We start from the raw sequence: 17,834 nt of genomic DNA, 5'->3' as shown, positions 1-17,834 counted from the left end.
TAAACATACCTGTTAGATTTTCTATTAGAGGCTTAGGACATTTGCTAATTAACTCATTATTCTCCCAGAAGACACAGTAGGTGTTAGAGTAGTCATTTGTTTGCCTACAAATATCCTCTCCTCTTGGACTTTAGAATGTAGAAGAAGGAAGTCCGGCATGCCAGGCAGGACTGAAGGCTGGAGATCTTATCACTCACATCAATGGAGAACCAGTGCATGGACTTGTCCACACAGAAGTTATAGAACTCCTACTGAAGGTATTGTATGTTTTATGTCAGGGCCATGCTGATGAGACAGGCAGCCCAAAGGGGCTAGTACCAGGAGATTGATTTCCCTGTGTCACACCCATGTCTGATTACTGAGAAAGTATTCGTTAGTCTCAAGTTTAAAGACAAAGATATTATGAATTCTCTGGTTTTATGTCATGAAATAATGTCCTTATATCTGCATACTCATTCCCTAATTTAATTTTGCTTCTCATTCTAAATTGTAAGTAGTAAGAATTCTCTTTGTTTATATACCTTACACAGTGACATCTATTTGGAGAGTCACCTATCCTAAAGGTGACTTCCTTCAGGAACTTCTAACAGGTTTCATTCTAGTATACTAGAAGACAAAATTGTATTAAACTGTGAGGTTTGATCTGAGGGTTTAGTCTGAGAATTAGAGTTCCTTTGAAAGATAAAATTGTAAATATATACACATGTACTATAAATTATAAAAAATAAGTGGTACTGAAAGAAGAAGTTCTAGCAATTATTAGGCCTTCCTCCCCACCATACAAATTAACTTAAACAGGGATCAATTTCTACTTAAAATGTAAGCTGAATATAGCCTATGGAGTAAGAAGGTCACAGGAAGCATGACTGTAAATGGAGAGAGAGAAAGGACACACACTGATCCTCTCAGAAAGCTCTCAGATAAGTTATTTGATTTGTCTTCTTCATTCTTTATAGCAGCGTTGTATTTTATGCAGAACAGCTCCTGCGACAGCATATCTCTAGATAGTATCATATGTCTGTTCACAACATCAGAATAAGAAATAATACACTGAAATATATATATTGAGAAGTATACATTTGCTTATTTTGCTGAGACATAATTGATCACTTTCGTGATTTATTTTGTAAAGTATTTTAATAGAATTCTGTATTTTAAAACTTCTCTTCCTGCTTCTATGAAATTTGAATGTGTATTTCCCCTAGAGGACTCTGGCAAGGTCTCTTAGCAGACTCAGATGATCCCATTTCTATTGTCTTGCCCTCATCCGGCTACGGAGCACCTTGCACAACCCAAAGCCTTCATTTCTGGATGCAGTCAATGTGTGTCACTGAAACTGCTTAAACAGTGGAGTGGAGAGCCATTGGCACCCTTTGAAGCCATGGTGTACTCTGTCACAAATCCAAAGAACATCCTGCCTGTGTTCATAAAGGAAGCCCTCAAGAGGAGTAAGCAATGTCATGAAACCAAGAGGATACAAGGGATTTAATTATCTTCCCAGTGAACTGTGTAATCATGCAGCTTCCTTCCAAATTTAACCAGTGACTCTTGAAATCAGAGTATTAAGTGACTAGTGTCAGTGCTGGGCTCCTGTGTGCCTTCATTGGTTTAACAGCAGGGAAGTTGGCTGTATTATGGTACTCTCGAATGCTGTTTACACAGTGTTTTATACTTGCAAAGGACTTTACAGAATGTCATGGCAGTCTTAGAGAAAGGTGGAGAAGTCCTGACAGGGGTGTAGGTGTATGTTTAGAACTGCATGACTACCTGTATAGTGTTTGTCTTTTGGATTATGAATATAGTAAGCATTTTCCATGTTTCATAGATTCACATATTTGGTCTTGTTTACCTTCACAACTTCAAAGTGAACCTGCTATGGGAGCACTATCTTCCATGCATAGGCAAACTTGTCCAAAGTCACTCAGCATCCTCGATCCATGGAATTATAAAATGTGATGGTTGTCCAGTTCAGCTCCCCACTGGCTATATGAATCCCTGACAGTGTCCTCCTTCAGCTTCACCTCAAAGCTTTCCTGCCATGAGGAAAGCTTTTAGACAGCATCAGTCTTTCTAAAAACAACTTTTTAAGTAGACCGAGGTCATTCTTCACCCACTAGCATTACAGGTGGAGACGATACTTGGTCCAGTCCCATTACCTGTTCCAATTAGCCAGGCTTAACTTCTGTGATCTAAGAAACTTTCTTTTCAACCAAGTTGCTTTTTAAGTATAGCATTAGTTTAAATCCCCAATGCATAGGAGAAGCCGTAAAACTTTACCAGCCTCTGCTTCAGAAATTTCCTTTTCATGGACACTGGGGAGCTTCAGTGTACTAAAATGGGGGGCATCAAATAGCTTGATTACCATCCTCCCATATCTGTCAAGCCGCTGATGTGCACAGAGCCTTGTGCAAAATACTGCAAGGGCCAAACAAAAATGACACATAAGGGCCAGGCACAGTGGCTCATACCCATAATCCCAGCACTTTGGGAGGCCGAGGTGGGGCAATCACGAGGTCAGGAGTTCAAGACCAGCCTGGCCAAGATGGCGAAACCCCATCTCTACTAAAAGTACAAAAATTAGCTGGGCATGGTGGTGGGCGCCTGTAATCCCAGCTACTCAGGAGGCTGAGACAGAGAATTTCTTGAACCCGGGAGGCGGAGGTTGCAGTGAGCCAAGATAGCGCCACTGCACTCCAGCCTGGGCGACAGAGTGAGATTCCGTCTCAAGAAAAAAAAAAAAAAAAAAAGACACGTAAGGATAATAGTTAATGGGGCAAGCGCTCTTGATGCCTGCCACACTCTTGTCAGTGGTTTTACGGGAATAAACGCATGTAATCCAAACAGTTACCTTCTGAGGTGGGTGCTATAAATATAAATGTTCCCATTTCACAGATGAAAAAAACAAAAGCAGAAGATAACAAAGCAATCTAAGCTTATCTGCTGGGAAGGAGTATAAGATGATTTGCACCCAGGCGGTGTAGCTCCGGAGCCTGCACTTTTTCCACTACCACAGCACACTGCTCTACATGTGTGCTGTACATACTCTCCAGCTGCCAGTAACTTAAAGTCTACCGTTCACAGGGGGAAACAGTGGCCATACCAGGCTAAAATCAAAGTGTTCAACTTAAGTAACAGACTATAAACACGGCAGAAGTTCCAAAAGAGGGATGACTTTTCTCCAGGGTGGACAGGAATGGCATCAAAGAATTGAGGGTTATCTGTGCAAGGCTTTGATGGATGAGTGGCAATTCAGTATATAGTCAGGGGTGCGGGATAGTCTAGGCCAAATGATGAGGTGTGTAAACATGAGGACAGGAGATCTCAAGGTTTATGAGGTATACAAGTGAACCAGCAGGCTGAAGCCTGGGTTAATGTGAGGATACAGTGTGCAAGATGGCCAAGATTGGGTAGTGAAGGGGTTGAGGCCGCAGGGATGCAGTCGGCCCATCTCCCATCTGTGCTTTCCAGAGAAGGAAATGCAAAAGCAGTCGTTCGGTGAGTTACCTAGGGCCAAACCGATAAGTTAACTTAGAGCCAGACCCAGAGAAGAAATTGGACAGCCTGACTTCTGCTATTGTATTCAATTCCGGCAACTTGAAATAATTTTCTTCACACTGTGCACCAGTCATGAAAATAGTTTAAAGTAAAAGTGAATTAATTGAACATTTAACAGTCTGCCAGCTGCATTTTTGTTACTTTTTTAAACAAGTGCTACAGAAATTCTTCTATACAAGGTCAGTCATTAATCAAGAGAAGTTAATTGTGGGTAAATCGACCTAGTAAGCCACCTTGAGCAGTTCAGGTAGCACTCGCTGTAGCTGGATGGATCCACCAGGTGGCAGGCTTCACAAATCTCACCTATCATTTTTCCAATCATTTACCATTTTTGTAACCATTAATGCTTCCAACCTAATTATTGTACTCTGCATCCTTTGTGTCTGTATTTCCCCTTAGAGAAGTTGTCTTTGGCGTATGCCTGTAAGTTAAATGAATTTTCCTCTGGAACAGCCACTTGTGGAGACAAGAAACAGAACTGGGCTTGGTCTTTATAGGGGTAGGAGCATTTGTACTGAGTCTAGTGATGTGCTGTCATTTAAGCCCTGGTCTTCACTGTTTTCTGATGATAAGTATGTTGAGGATTTATATGTGTCTCATACAATTTTATATGTTTATGGCTCCTTCATTTTATCTTGACAGTCTTATACTTTGACCATGCCACATGTCAATCAAGTGCCTGTTTCCCTTACCGCCACTCATTAAGTACCAGCTATGCACTGTGCCAGGCTCAGGAGAGATGGAGAGGACTGGGGGGCATTCCCTGCCCACAGGGAGCGGGGTTTGGTAGGAGGAGCTTTGGGGGTGAGCAGCAAGAGAGCCAGCATGGGCTCTTCCACTGGACTCTCAGTGACCTCGGAAACAAGAACCTTGTTGTCTTTTGTCTCAGAATCCGTTTTCTTCACCTGTAAAGGAAGGATAACAAAATCTTCTAGGCCGCGAGGGTGAAACAAACAACCCTTACGACTTGTTTGTGAAAATAAATTTAGAGAATATATATGAAAATGGTTTAAAAATAAATCTATGCTTTTAAAAAGTCAATCCTGAGTTGTATTAGAAAAGAGTGGAACTGGATTCCAGCTCTAGTGGCACACATGGTAGTATAGCCCCAGTGATCATTATGGTTCTGCACGTCCACTCTCTGCATATGGAAGAGGACTGAAGGAACATCAGTGACACAGGAACTCGCCATGCTTGTTGCCCCTTTCCTTCACCACAGGAAATACTAAAATTTCAGCATGGCCTCAATTTGTGAAGAGAAGACCCCACTCCAAAAAACCTTCAATGGTAGACCTTACATACTTACAAAATGATTTTTCTCATTAAAGAACAACTAGAATGCAATCTCTACTATCAGATAAAGTTTTATTTTTAATGTTTTGGGGCTTGCATGAAGAATGTTTATTATTTTGCGATAGAAAACAAAATAAACTTTTTTCTCTTGTTGAAGTTAAAGCCCCCTTTCCCTAAAATATTTCCTGCAAATATGACATTAGGTATGAAAGTATATTGTCTTAAACACACACAGAATTCTAAGTCAGCCGTGGTTGTGTGCTCCTGTAATCCCAGCTACTCAGAGGGTGAGGCAGGAGGATTGCTTGAGCCCAGGAGTTCGAGGCTGTGGTGAGCTGTGATCACACCACTGCACTCCAACTTGGGCAATAGAGCAAGACCCCATCTCAAAAAAATTTTTTTTAATTAAAAAAAATTAAAGAACTCTAAAACTAATAATAAAATACTAAGACCTTCCAATATTAAACTGGATGTAAGACTGAATAAATCATTTCTTAAAGAAATACAAATAACCAAACTAAATAAGGGACAACATCAAACTGTGTAAGAATTTAAACACAGAAAATAATCAGCTGGGCACGGTAGCTCATGCCTGTAATCCCAGTACTTTGGGAGGCCAACGCAGGCAGATCGCCTGAGGTCAGGAGTTCAAGACCAGCCTGACCAACATGGAGAAACCCCGTCTTTACTAAAAATACAAAATTAGCCAGGCCTGGTTGCACATGCCTGTAATCCCAGCTACCTGGGAGACTGAGGCAGGAGAATCACTTGAACCTGGGAGGCAGAGGTTGCAGTGAGCCGAGATCGTGCCATTGCACTCCAGCCTGGGCAACAAGAGTGAAACTGTGTCTCAAAAAACAAAAAAAAAAGAGAACAATAGCAGTAAGGAAATATTACATAATTTTGATTCACCCATCTGATCGGATATATTGCTCAGCCAGTAAAAATCATGTTTTTAAAGATTATTTAATGATAAAGGGAAAATTTTTCCAAATTATATAATGTGCAATGAAAAAGCAACATAAAGCTGTAAATAAACTGAGATTTAAATTAGTTATAAAGCATGTGTACATATGTGCCTATTTACACATGCGTGAGAAAAAAACAGGAAATATACTGAAATATGACTAGTGGTTGGGTGGTAAGCTTCTTAATTTTTTTTTAATACTTTCCTGTTGTCTTCTTACTGTAGCATGGATTACTTCCCAAATCAAGGGGGAAGGTAGATGCTATCTTTAAGACAGTCATTCCCTGTCTTTTCGGTCCTCTGCTGCCACCATACCTAACTCCCCCCAACTCCCCTTCACTTGGTACCATGCTGAGCTGAGCTCTAGGTATCTTCCAGGCATGGGCCTTTAAAAAGATCCTTTTCCTTGTACCTCTTGTACTTTCATGGTAATTGGGGCCATCTGTGACCTTGAAAGGACAGGTTTCTCCCCTGGTTATTATGAAATTCAGGAAGGGTAATTGATGCCAGGGACTACCCACCTGCCCTGGGCCCCCCTCGGCCTGACTGCTGACTCCACGCTCAGTTCCATCACTAGAGGCTGCCCAGCAAGCCCCTTCCCAGGATTGAGAGAAAGGACACCGAAACTCACCAGAAATTACCTTACCCTGTATGACCTGGTTAAAAAGAGGTTTCCTACTGGCTGGCATAAATGTTCCAGCTCTGCAAACTGACAGGTTTTATGGTGATAGAAAAGGAGCCTTTTAAAATAATTAAAAATAAAAGTCTCATTCGGTTTTGTTACTCTACAATTTTTAGGCCAAAGGAAAAACACAAAAAGGAGAAAAAAGAAAAATCAACCAAGAGCAGCCAGCCACTGGGAACATTAATACTTAATACCTGTGGAAGAAGTAGTTATCTTATTTATAGTGTTCTTTCCTTGTGTTGCACTGGGTGCAAAAGGCTTTACAGACTTGCTCTCATGTGATCCTCAAATGAGCCCCAGGAGATAGGTAGGATTATATTGTTAATTGGTACAGGAAGTTGAGGGTAGGGAGGGTAGCAGCCTGGTAAGGGCACAGTGCTTGGATTTGAACTCAGATCTGTGGACTCCAGAACTCACCCTCGTAAAGAAACTTCATATTTTGCCTTCCACCCAGTTTGTATTCTGGCAGGACTTCTTTGATTGAAGGGTTATTTAGAAACAGAAGGCCTTTTATATGTATGTTCCTTTCTATTTGTATTTGTCTATGAATCTCTCATCTCTGTTCTGATCTTGCTTCATCATAGCATTTCCCTTTAATGCCACCTCATCTTTTCTTTAGAGTGGGAATAAGGTGTCAATCACTACTACCCCATTTGAAAACACATCAATCAAAACTGGACCAGCCAGGAGAAACAGCTATAAGAGCCGGATGGTGAGGCGGAGCAAGAAATCCAAGAAGAAAGAAAGTCTCGAAAGGTTAGTAAAATCAGTATTCTTTTTAAGTTTGGTGTATACCTATGTTGGGGAAAAGTTACCCCTTAATTAAATGCTTACATATGAAGAAGATCTATTTTTCTGTGAGAAATTTTATGTTATGGTTCACATATATGTATACATTAAAATCCATATTCATAATAGCATTAATTTCCATAGTAAAAGGATTTACATATTTACATTGTGGAAGGATTCAGATTGTTTTTTATCATGTGTGAATGTCAGGAAAAGCCCTTTGCTGTTTTTTAAGCCTCTTCACTTGATTTCAGTTGAGTTGGATTGAGGAACTGGATCTTCAGGTGGTTTTTAACATTAAATCTACATTTAAAATGTCCTTTACATTATCAAAAAACAAACAGTTGCTGTTTTTAAAATGCCAGATATTCTAAAATTACTGTATCTTTAAAGGTTCCGAATAAGCCTAGAAATAAAAGGGCTTTGTTTTACTCACTGAAAAACGAACTAGCTTATATACTTTTGTAGCCTGGGAAGCACTGATCAGTATCTTTTTGTGCTGCTTGCAGACACTAGCAAGAGGTATGTGTTTCTGGCAGGGCTGTTTCTTGCCAGGCAGCTCTCTGGGTGTGCCTCCTTTGCAATGCCACAGCATTTCTTTACTCAATTGGGCCTGATGAGTCACATCATATTAAAAGGATTTTTGATGATAGAAATGTAGAAAAACAAGCAAACGAAAAACCATGTATTAACTCTGGGGGGAAAAAAAGTTATACAAGAAAGGAACAGAATTATGTTTCATATGGCCCAGCTGTGAACAATATTTATAATATAAGATAAAATACCGGCCGTTTTTCTAACCAAAAATTTTGCTTTCGCTATATTGGGAAGAATAGAAAAGGGGAAATATATTTGGTTGCAAGGTAGAAGGTGGTTGTATAAGAGCTTAATTATCATCTTTCATAGTAGAAAATCAACAGGTAATTTCTAAAACTGAAAAACTAAAAAATAGCAGTGTACAAACATTTAGCAATATGTAGACAAATGGGAGAAGAAACAGGTAAAAGAATACAAAGCGACTTCTTTGGGGAGTAGAGAAAAATTTGAGTAGAGGAGTTGCTGTTTTTCATTGTATGTTTATAGAACTATTTGACTTTTTCACCCAAGTACATTTATTACTCTGATTAAAATTACACACACATAAGATCTTCTTTATTATTATGCTTTATATTTTGGCTGTGCTTTAAATCATTTAGAACAAATTGTTTGAAGGGCTAGCAACCAGAAACTTTCTGTTTTAAGCTTATGTGGAGTGGGTTAGATCTTACCATATATAGGCTTATATGGTAAAAGAACTTTGCACAGCCCGATGCCCTGCTAAGGTGTCAGAAGCTGTGCTTTTGCCTTAAGATGTGCTCATTGAGTACCAAATCCACATTTGCTTCTGCTGCAGTACAGTGTCTGCTGCCCTGCTGATACGATACGCTTCAGCTTCACCTTTCTCGGTTTTTCTGTCGTCATACAGCCTGCATTGTTGTTAGGAATATTCAAGAGCCCACAATGGAATAAGCACAGCAAATAGCCCTTCATTGGCCTCTGCCCAGCCTATCACCATTAAAGAATTTGATTTCCAATACCATGGTTTTGCTTCCAGAGGTTTACTTCGTATTATCTCTTAGTTAAGTTGTGTCTGCATATTTAGGGGTAGGTACTCAGAAGCTTTCAAGCAAAGAGCATCCTCCTCATATACCTAACAAGTAAATGAATGTATTTTTAATGCATTTTATATTTTTCCTATTTTTCCAACTCTTCTTAAGTGTTTGGAATTGAGAGAGGCTCCATTGTCTACTATTAAATACTCTTCCTTTACATGTCATAAGAAGGTTTCTAATAGGAAAGTGGTGTTCTGCTCTTTAATAGGATCTGCTGTTGTATCCCTGTCCCTCACACGGAGTTATTGAACTGAGCACAATGGTATTTTGGGGAGGCAGCAATAGTTCTGAAAGAAGACTGAACAGTTTTTTCCTGTTTTTCTGTAGGAGGAGATCTCTTTTCAAAAAGCTAGCCAAGCAGCCTTCTCCTTTACTCCACACCAGCCGAAGTTTCTCCTGCTTGAACAGATCCCTGTCATCGGGTGAGAGCCTCCCAGGTTCCCCCACTCATAGCTTGTCTCCCCGGTCTCCAACACCAAGCTACCGCTCCACCCCTGACTTCCCATCTGGTGAGTGAGTCTCCTGGTCTAAACAGCAGAGGGGAGGGGAGGTAAAGTCATGTGAGGTCCCCCAAAAACATGAAGCTTGTTCCAGCTGAAAGAAAGCAGGTTGAAGGTGTCAATTATAAAGACAGATTTATAGAGAGGTCATAAGATGTGGCTATTCTGACCAAACAAATAAGTCAAGAAGTATGGGGCTAAACCTTGGCCTGGAGAGGTTTATCTGAAAAGTGTTTATTCCACTAGCTAAATGCTGAGACAATTTGCTGATCTTACCTGGCCTTACCTAATACAGTCTGGGCTACAACTGTGAAAAAAAGGGGAAAATGACCATGGATGCTCACAGCCTTCTGTTTTCCATCCACAGGTACTAATTCCTCCCAGAGCAGCTCCCCTAGTTCTAGTGCCCCCAATTCCCCAGCAGGGTCCGGGCACATCCGCCCCAGCACTCTCCACGGTCTTGCACCCAAACTCGGCGGGCAGCGGTACCGGTCCGGAAGGCGAAAATCCGCCGGCAACATCCCACTGTCCCCGCTGGCCCGGACGCCCTCTCCAACCCCGCAACCCACCTCCCCGCAGCGGTCACCATCCCCTCTTCTGGGACACTCACTGGGCAATTCCAAGATCGCGCAAGCCTTTCCCAGCAAGATGCACTCCCCGCCCACCATCGTCAGACACATCGTGAGGCCCAAGAGTGCGGAGCCCCCCAGGTCCCCGCTGCTCAAGCGCGTGCAGTCCGAGGAGAAGCTGTCGCCCTCTTACGGCAGTGACAAGAAGCACCTGTGCTCCCGCAAGCACAGCCTGGAGGTGACCCAAGAGGAGGTGCAGCGGGAGCAGTCCCAGCGGGAGGCGCCGCTGCAGAGCCTGGATGAGAACGTGTGCGACGTGCCGCCGCTCAGCCGCGCCCGGCCAGTGGAGCAAGGCTGCCTGAAACGCCCAGTCTCCCGGAAGGTGGGCCGCCAGGAGTCTGTGGACGACCTGGACCGCGACAAGCTGAAGGCCAAGGTGGTGGTGAAGAAGCCAGACGGCTTCCCAGAGAAACAGGAATCCCACCAGAAATCCCATGGACCCGGGAGTGATTTGGAAAACTTTGCTCTGTTTAAGCTGGAAGAGAGAGAGAAGAAAATCTATCCGAAGGCTGTGGAAAGGTCAAGTCCTTTTGAAAACAAAGCGTCTGTGCAGGAGGCGCCACCGCTGGGCAGCCTGCTGAAGGACGCTCTTCACAAGCAGGCCAGCGTGCGCGCCAGCGAGGGTGCGATGTCGGATGGCCCGGTGCCTGCGGAGCACGGCCAGGGTGGCGGGGACTTCAGACGGGCCCCCGCTCCTGGCACCCTCCAGGATGGTCTCTGCCACTCCCTCGACAGGGGCATCTCTGGGAAGGGGGAAGGCACGGAGAAGTCCTCCCAGGCCAAGGAGCTTCTCCGATGTGAAAAGTTAGACAGCAAGCTGGCCAACATCGATTACCTCCGAAAGAAAATGTCACTTGAGGACAAAGAGGACAACCTCTGCCCTGTGCTGAAGCCCAAGATGACAGCTGGCTCCCACGAATGCCTGCCAGGGAACCCAGTCCGACCCACGGGTGGGCAGCAGGAGCCCCCGCCGGCTTCTGAGAGCCGAGCTTTTGTCAGCAGCACCCATGCAGCTCAGATGAGTGCCGTCTCTTTTGTTCCCCTCAAGGCCTTAACAGGCCGGGTGGACAGTGGAACGGAGAAGCCTGGCTTGGTTGCTCCTGAGTCCCCTGTTAGGAAGAGCCCCTCCGAGTATAAGCTAGAAGGTAGGTCTGTCTCATGCCTGAAGCCGATCGAGGGCACTCTGGACATTGCTCTCCTGTCCGGACCTCAGGCCTCCAAGACAGAACTGCCTTCCCCGGAGTCTGCACAGAGCCCCAGCCCAAGTGGTGACGTGAGGGCCTCTGTGCCACCAGCTCTCCCCAGCAGCAGTGGGAAAAAGAACGATACCACCAGTGCAAGAGAGCTTTCTCCTTCCAGCTTAAAGATGAATAAATCCTACCTGCTGGAGCCTCGGTTCCTGCCCCCCAGCCGAGGTCTCCAGAATTCACCAGCAGTTTCCCTGCCTGACCCAGAGTTAAAGAGGGACAGGAAAGGTCCCCATCCTACTGCCAGGAGCCCCGGAACAGTCATGGAAAGCAATCCCCAACAGAGAGAGAGCAGCTCCCCTAAACACCAAGACCACACCACTGACCCCAAGCTTCTGACCTGCCTGGGGCAGAACCTCCACAGCCCTGACCTGGCCAGGCCACGCTGCCCGCTCCCACCTGAAGCTTCCCCCTCAAGGGAGAAGCCAGGCCTGAGGGAATCGTCTGAAAGAGGCCCTCCCACAGCCAGAAGCGAGCGCTCTGCTGCAAGGGCTGACACATGCAGAGAGCCCTCCATGGAACTGTGCTTTCCAGAAACTGCGAAAACCAGTGACAACTCCAAAAATCTCCTCTCTGTGGGAAGGACCCACCCAGATTTCTATACACAGACCCAGGCCATGGAGAAAGCATGGGCGCCGGGTGGGAAAACGAACCACAAAGATGGCCCAGATGAGGCGAGGCCCCCGCCCAGAGACAACTCCTCTCTGCACTCAGCTGGAATTCCCTGTGAGAAGGAGCTGGGCAAGGTGAGGCGTGGCGTGGAACCCAAGCCCGAAGCGCTTCTTGCCAGGCGGTCTCTGCAGCCACTTGGAATTGAGAGTGAGAAGAGTGAAAAGCTCTCCAGTTTCCCAGCTTTGCAGAAAGATGGTGCCAAGGAACCTGAAAGGAAGGAGCAGCCTCTACAAAGGCATCCCAGCAGCATCCCTCCGCCCCCTCTGACCGCCAAAGACCTGTCCAGCCCGGCTGCCAGGCAGCATTGCAGTTCCCCAAGCCACGCTTCTGGCAGAGAGCCGGGGGCCAAGCCCAGCACTGCAGAGCCCAGCCCGAGCCCCCAGGACCCTCCCAAGCCTGTTGCTGCGCACAGTGAAAGCAGCAGCCACAAGCCCCGGCCTGGCCCTGACCCGGGCCCTCCAAAGACTAAGCACCCCGACCGGTCCCTCTCCTCTCAGAAACCAAGTGTCGGGGCCACAAAGGGCAAAGAGCCTGCCACTCAGTCCCTCGGTGGCTCTAGCAGAGAGGGGAAGGGCCACAGTAAGAGTGGACCGGATGTGTTTCCTGCTACCCCAGGCTCCCAGAACAAAGCCAGCGATGGGATTGGCCAGGGAGAAGGTGGGCCCTCTGTCCCACTGCACACTGACAGGGGTCCTCTAGACGCCAAGCCACAACCCACCAGTGGTGGGCGGCCCCTGGAGGTGCTGGAGAAGCCTGTGCATTTGCCAAGGCCGGGACACCCAGGGCCTAGTGAGCCAGCGGACCAGAAACTGTCCACTGTTGGTGAAAAGCAAACCCTGTCTCCAAAGCACCCCAAACCATCCACTGTGAAAGATTGCCCCACCCTGTGCAAACAGACAGACAACAGACAGACAGACAAAAGCCCGAGTCAGCCGGCCGCCAACACCGACAGAAGGGCGGAAGGGAAGAAATGCACTGAAGCACTTTATGCTCCAGCAGAGGGCGACAAGCTCGAGGCCGGCCTTTCCTTTGCGCATAGCGAGAACCGGTTGAAAGGCGCGGAGCGGCCAGCCGCGGGGGTGGGGAAGGGCTTCCCTGAGGCCAGAGGGAAAGGGCCCGGTCCCCAGAAGCCACCGACGGAGGCAGACAAGCCCAATGGCATGAAACGGTCCCCCTCAGCCACTGGGCAGAGTTCTTTCCGATCCACGGCCCTCCCGGAAAAGTCTCTGAGCTGCTCCTCCAGCTTCCCTGAAACCAGGGCCGGAGTTAGAGAGGCCTCTGCAGCCAGCAGCGACACCTCTTCTGCCAAGGCCGCCGGGGGCATGCTGGAGCTTCCAGCCCCCAGCAACAGGGACCATAGGAAGGCTCAGCCTGCCGGGGAGGGCCGAACCCACATGACAAAGAGTGACTCCCTGCCCTCCTTCCGGGTCTCCACCCTGCCTCTGGAGTCACACCACCCCGACCCAAACACCATGGGCGGGGCCAGCCACCGGGACAGGGCTCTCTCGGTGACTGCCACCGTAGGGGAAACCAAAGGGAAGGACCCTGCCCCAGCCCAGCCTCCCCCAGCTAGGAAACAGAACGTGGGCAGAGACGTGACCAAGCCATCCCCAGCCCCAAACACTGACCGCCCCATCTCCCTTTCTAATGAGAAGGACTTTGTGGTACGGCAGAGGCGGGGGAAAGAGAGTTTGCGTAGCAGCCCTCACAAAAAGGCCTTGTAACGGGGAGGGCCCCGGGGCAGGACTGTAGAGACCCGTCCTGAACGGGCGACTGTGTCTTGACTACCTTTCAAAACCAGCACTGTGTGGGAATGTCCGCCAGGCAGAGCTCGGAGCCTCATTGAGACAGGGGAGAGAGAAAGACAAAGAGGGGACCTTCTTCCAGATGCCTTCCCAGTTGTAACCGGTAAAACTGTTACCAGATAGTGTTTGTACAAAAAAAAAATAATAATAAAAATAAAAAAAAAATTACAGTTGAGGGTTGTTGAGGAAAATGATTTTCTTTGTAAATATATAGCATCGTGTTTGGTTTGGGATGTAGAGTCTATACCTGGCTGCTGATTGCGTCGTTTACTACAGCTTTTTTTAAATAAGATTTTTGCTTTACCATTTATCATAATGTAGTAATGAAGCAAAATGGTCAAAACTGGGTGTGTGTGAACAGAGATACACCCATATTCGTGTATATACACATCCACCTACATGTTTTGGTCTGTGGTTTAAGAGACTATTTCAAGGTTCCATTTTTATAAGCTAAAACATTCTAAGTTAAGATGGAAGAAAGCCCTAAACACAGTAGATTCTGAGTTTTCATGTGTATTTTAACCAGAGTTTCTGATAGTACTGTATCTGGCTACCTATATTTCCAGATCTAAAGCAAGAACTACTCTAAGTACTGCATTTGGAATCCTCCTCCATTAGGAATGGCCAGGACAAGTGGAGCTAGCCATTTTCATTACACGGCCATCCCAATGGACACTGGATCCCTGGTCCAACTGTCTAAAAGGCCAGTTGTTCCTTTCTGTGGATGTGGATGTCTGGCCTTCACCTGAGGTAGAGTGGGGACTATAAACACACATCAACTTTCTTTCTGTTTGCTTTCTTTTCCTTCTTTTCAAACTCTTAAACTCAGGCCTTTATGCTGTGAGTGACTAGTCCAAGAAGCACACATTTTGTAGTAGTCCTGCACCAGCCCTGCTCTTGAATAAAAAGGAAAATTACTGGCTGCACCCAAATCTTCTAGTACTTGAGTAATAAGCATCAGGCATTGGAAGAGGTTTTAAATTTGCTTTTTTGAGGAAAAGAACTGGGGGTGGATTTTGGCATCGTAGCATATCGATTAAAGAATAATCAGGACATCAGATACATTTTAATACATAGCTGGGGCCTTATGTTGTAGATGAAGCTTGCTGTTTTTAGCAAGTTCCTGGGTTTCACATTCATTTCTGCTGCATCTAGTAGCTCCACACATTTCATAACCTGATCTCTTTATTTGTATGCAAAAAATACTGTCTTAATACAGAGCAGCATTTTTGTAACAAAGAGACTCGCTGGAGCTATTTGGTGCTTGAATGTGACCATCCTTTTTACTTTTGCTAAGCCTTATTTAAATTTTGTATACCGTGGAATATGTAGAATTTGTCAAATCATTTTAGTGCTGAAGGTTTTTGATTTTTTGTTTTTGTTTCTGTTGTTGCAGTTTCTTTGGTGGCTTGTTTTGTATTGTAAGATGGCACTTGCTGATATAAATACTAAGGCACTAAGAGAAACTACAGATAAGTATTTATAAGTTGCTTGGGAACCATAGCAGAATTTTTTGTTTGGTTTTGTAAGAGAAAAAAAATGACCAATAAATAACTAATCTAGCACCCAAACTCTCTTGGGGGATGTCTTAGTATCTTCACGCTATGAAATTGTTCATCTAAGCACAGCATCATCTTATGGCCTTATGGATTGTAAATCTTCTAGTGAGGCTATAAACTCCACTCTGAAAACAAAGGCATAACTTAACCGACTGCTCAGTTGTCCTTCGTTGTAAAATGAATTGGCTTTGGGAAAAAGGAAAAAAACAAACAAACAAAGAAAAAGAAAAAAGCCTCCTCCTTGCCCCTCATTTTTTTTCCCCATATGGTTTTAGCCATTCCCCATCACTATATTGTGAAGCTGTAAAAATATATATATATACTTTACAAGAGTTTACTAATGGATTTCAAAACTGGTCTCAACGTTTATAATACATATCTGTGTTTGGCAGTTGTCATAACCCAATCCTACATTCAGCCATCGGGACAAGTCTGTCGGGGAGGTAGTTCATGGTTTACAAGCCTTTGCTTTTTAACTGTCCAATTTCCTTTAAAGCACAACTAGCTATTTGTTTACAAATGATATTTTTATGTATATTTTGTATAGTGTATCATCATTTTTGCCAAGTATGTTTTTCATTATAAATGAGTTAAGAGTACTTAAGGTTGCATTCATGTATTACATGTTTGTTGTTGTAAACCTCTCCAATCAGCTGGTAGAAATTCTCCTCATTGTGTTCTATTTGGTCAGTCTCTGTGTGATTGTAGGATGTGCTCCTTGGTAGTACTCCCAGCTGTAGATTTACCAGCTTAAAAGTTTGTTAGGATCTGTGCAATAAAGTGTTTGCAGTCTTATTTTCTCTAAGAAATTCCTTATGGACGTCATAATTGTTGTATATTGAACAAAATATTTATACTTATGCAGTTGCATAACATTGAAATAAAAATTTAGCATGAAAAGATAATGACTCGTAAGTTTTTTTCTAATATACTCATATACATTCCACCTCCAAAAAATATTACTGATTATTACTCTGGTATTATGGAAAGGATAGGTTTTTACAGATTACTTTTTGCTGAGTGGAACAGTTTGCCTTTTTTTCTTAAAAATGTACACAAATATTCTTCAACATTAAGTCCTTTAGCTGGGCATAGTGGTGCTCACCTGTAGTCCTAGCTACTTGGGAGTCTTAAGGCAGGAAGATGGCTTCAGCTAGGAGTTGGAGACCAACCTGGGCAACATAGACCCTATCTCTACAAAAACTTGAAAAATTAGCTGGGTGTGGTGGTGTACGCCTATTGTCCCATCTACTCAGGAGGCTGAGGTAGGAGAATTACTTAAACCCATAAGTTCAAGGCTGCAGTGAACAAGCTATAATTGTGCCATTGCATTCCAGCCTGGGCAACAGAGCGAGACCCTATCTCCAAAAAAAAGAAAAAAAAAAGATTAAGTCCTCTTTTAACTTCTTCCTATTTTTTTCTACCAACCTTTTTCCTTGCCTGCAGAACTTACCAACTTCTACACTCACACTCACCATCTTCCCACACTCAGGGGGTCTTGATTCTCCTTTCTCTGTGACACCACCACCACCTCCTCTCATTCTCTCACGAACTTGCTCCATCAATTACCATAGTCTGCCTCAGCATTCTCTTTTTCCTCCCCAACTGTCTCTTTCCTTTCAGAAAACCCTTTCTTTACCTGGCCTTTTCCCTCTGTCCCTTCTCAGGTGACATCCTACAAGAGGAGTCTGCACTTAGTATTTTTGGGTCTTCACCCCTTTGAAACCTGGCTCTGTCACCCATGCCATCAACATCGCTCTGGTAGAGGTCACCAGTGACACAGCTGACTCTAAAGCCCTCTTGTCAAGACATCACTTAAGTAGACCATCTTGAGAACCGGTCTGTCCCTGACAGCCCTCTCTCCTAGTTGTCTTCAACCTGTTCTTTTTCTCTCTTTAGAGAATTTCTTCCTTGTCCTCTTGTCCCTTTAGATACTGGTGTTTCCTGGGTTCATCCTTGGTCCCTGAGCATTTCAACTTGGCTCAGGCACCTCACACTCAAAATGTCCAAAAATATGCTTATTTTGGTGCCCCTTCTTTCAAAGCTCACTGTATTCCCCATCTTTTCTCCGAGTCAGATCCTAGATTTCTGCCTAAACTCTTCTTTCTTGCCTTACATCTTAAAAAAAAAAAAAAAAAAAAGCTTTACTGATTTCACAATATACTCTTCTGTGCAATCCATGTCCCATCACTATTGTGCTACTGGCAGCCTTAGTTTGGTCTCTATCATAGTCTCTCTCCAGATGACCTCAACAGCCTCCTAACTGGTTTTCTTGCCTTCGCTCTTACCCCTTCTAGTCTGTTCTTCACAATGTCCCTAGAGTGATGTTGCTCAAGTGTAAGCACACCATGTTACTACCCTGCTTTAAACCTTTAAGTAGCACCCATATTCTTCGGGTAAAGGCCAGTTCCTTAAATGTATCCTTACCCTAGATAACTCCAGCTCAGCATGTGTGCTGGACTCAGACATCTGAAGGAAGCC

The 17,834-nt window shown here is 44.7% G+C and overlaps 1 protein-coding gene across 35 annotated transcripts in view; it reads left to right on the top strand.

The window, feature by feature from the left end:
- Window positions 1-16,258, top strand: part of MAST4 (microtubule associated serine/threonine kinase family member 4) — a 575,831-nt gene extending 559,573 nt beyond the window's left edge. For 34 of the 35 annotated variants that reach the window (XM_054684309.2, XM_016953225.4, XM_054684303.2 and 31 more), the window contains 4 exons: window positions 135-257; window positions 7,120-7,256; window positions 9,269-9,450; window positions 9,809-16,258. In XM_054684309.2, the coding sequence (XP_054540284.2) occupies window positions 135-257; window positions 7,120-7,256; window positions 9,269-9,450; window positions 9,809-13,713 (4,347 nt within the window). In that variant the 3' untranslated portion in view covers window positions 13,714-16,258. The remainder of the gene's footprint in view (window positions 1-134; window positions 258-7,119; window positions 7,257-9,268; window positions 9,451-9,808) is intronic. The other variant, XM_054684304.2, reaches the window with a different exon arrangement.
- The last annotated feature ends 1,576 nt before the right edge of the window (window positions 16,259-17,834 follow it).

Source organism: Pan troglodytes, chromosome 4 (assembly GCF_028858775.2).
Source record: "Pan troglodytes isolate AG18354 chromosome 4, NHGRI_mPanTro3-v2.0_pri, whole genome shotgun sequence".
Classification (NCBI taxonomy): Eukaryota; Metazoa; Chordata; class Mammalia; order Primates; family Hominidae; genus Pan; species Pan troglodytes.
This window is presented reverse-complemented; position numbering and strand designations above follow the sequence as displayed.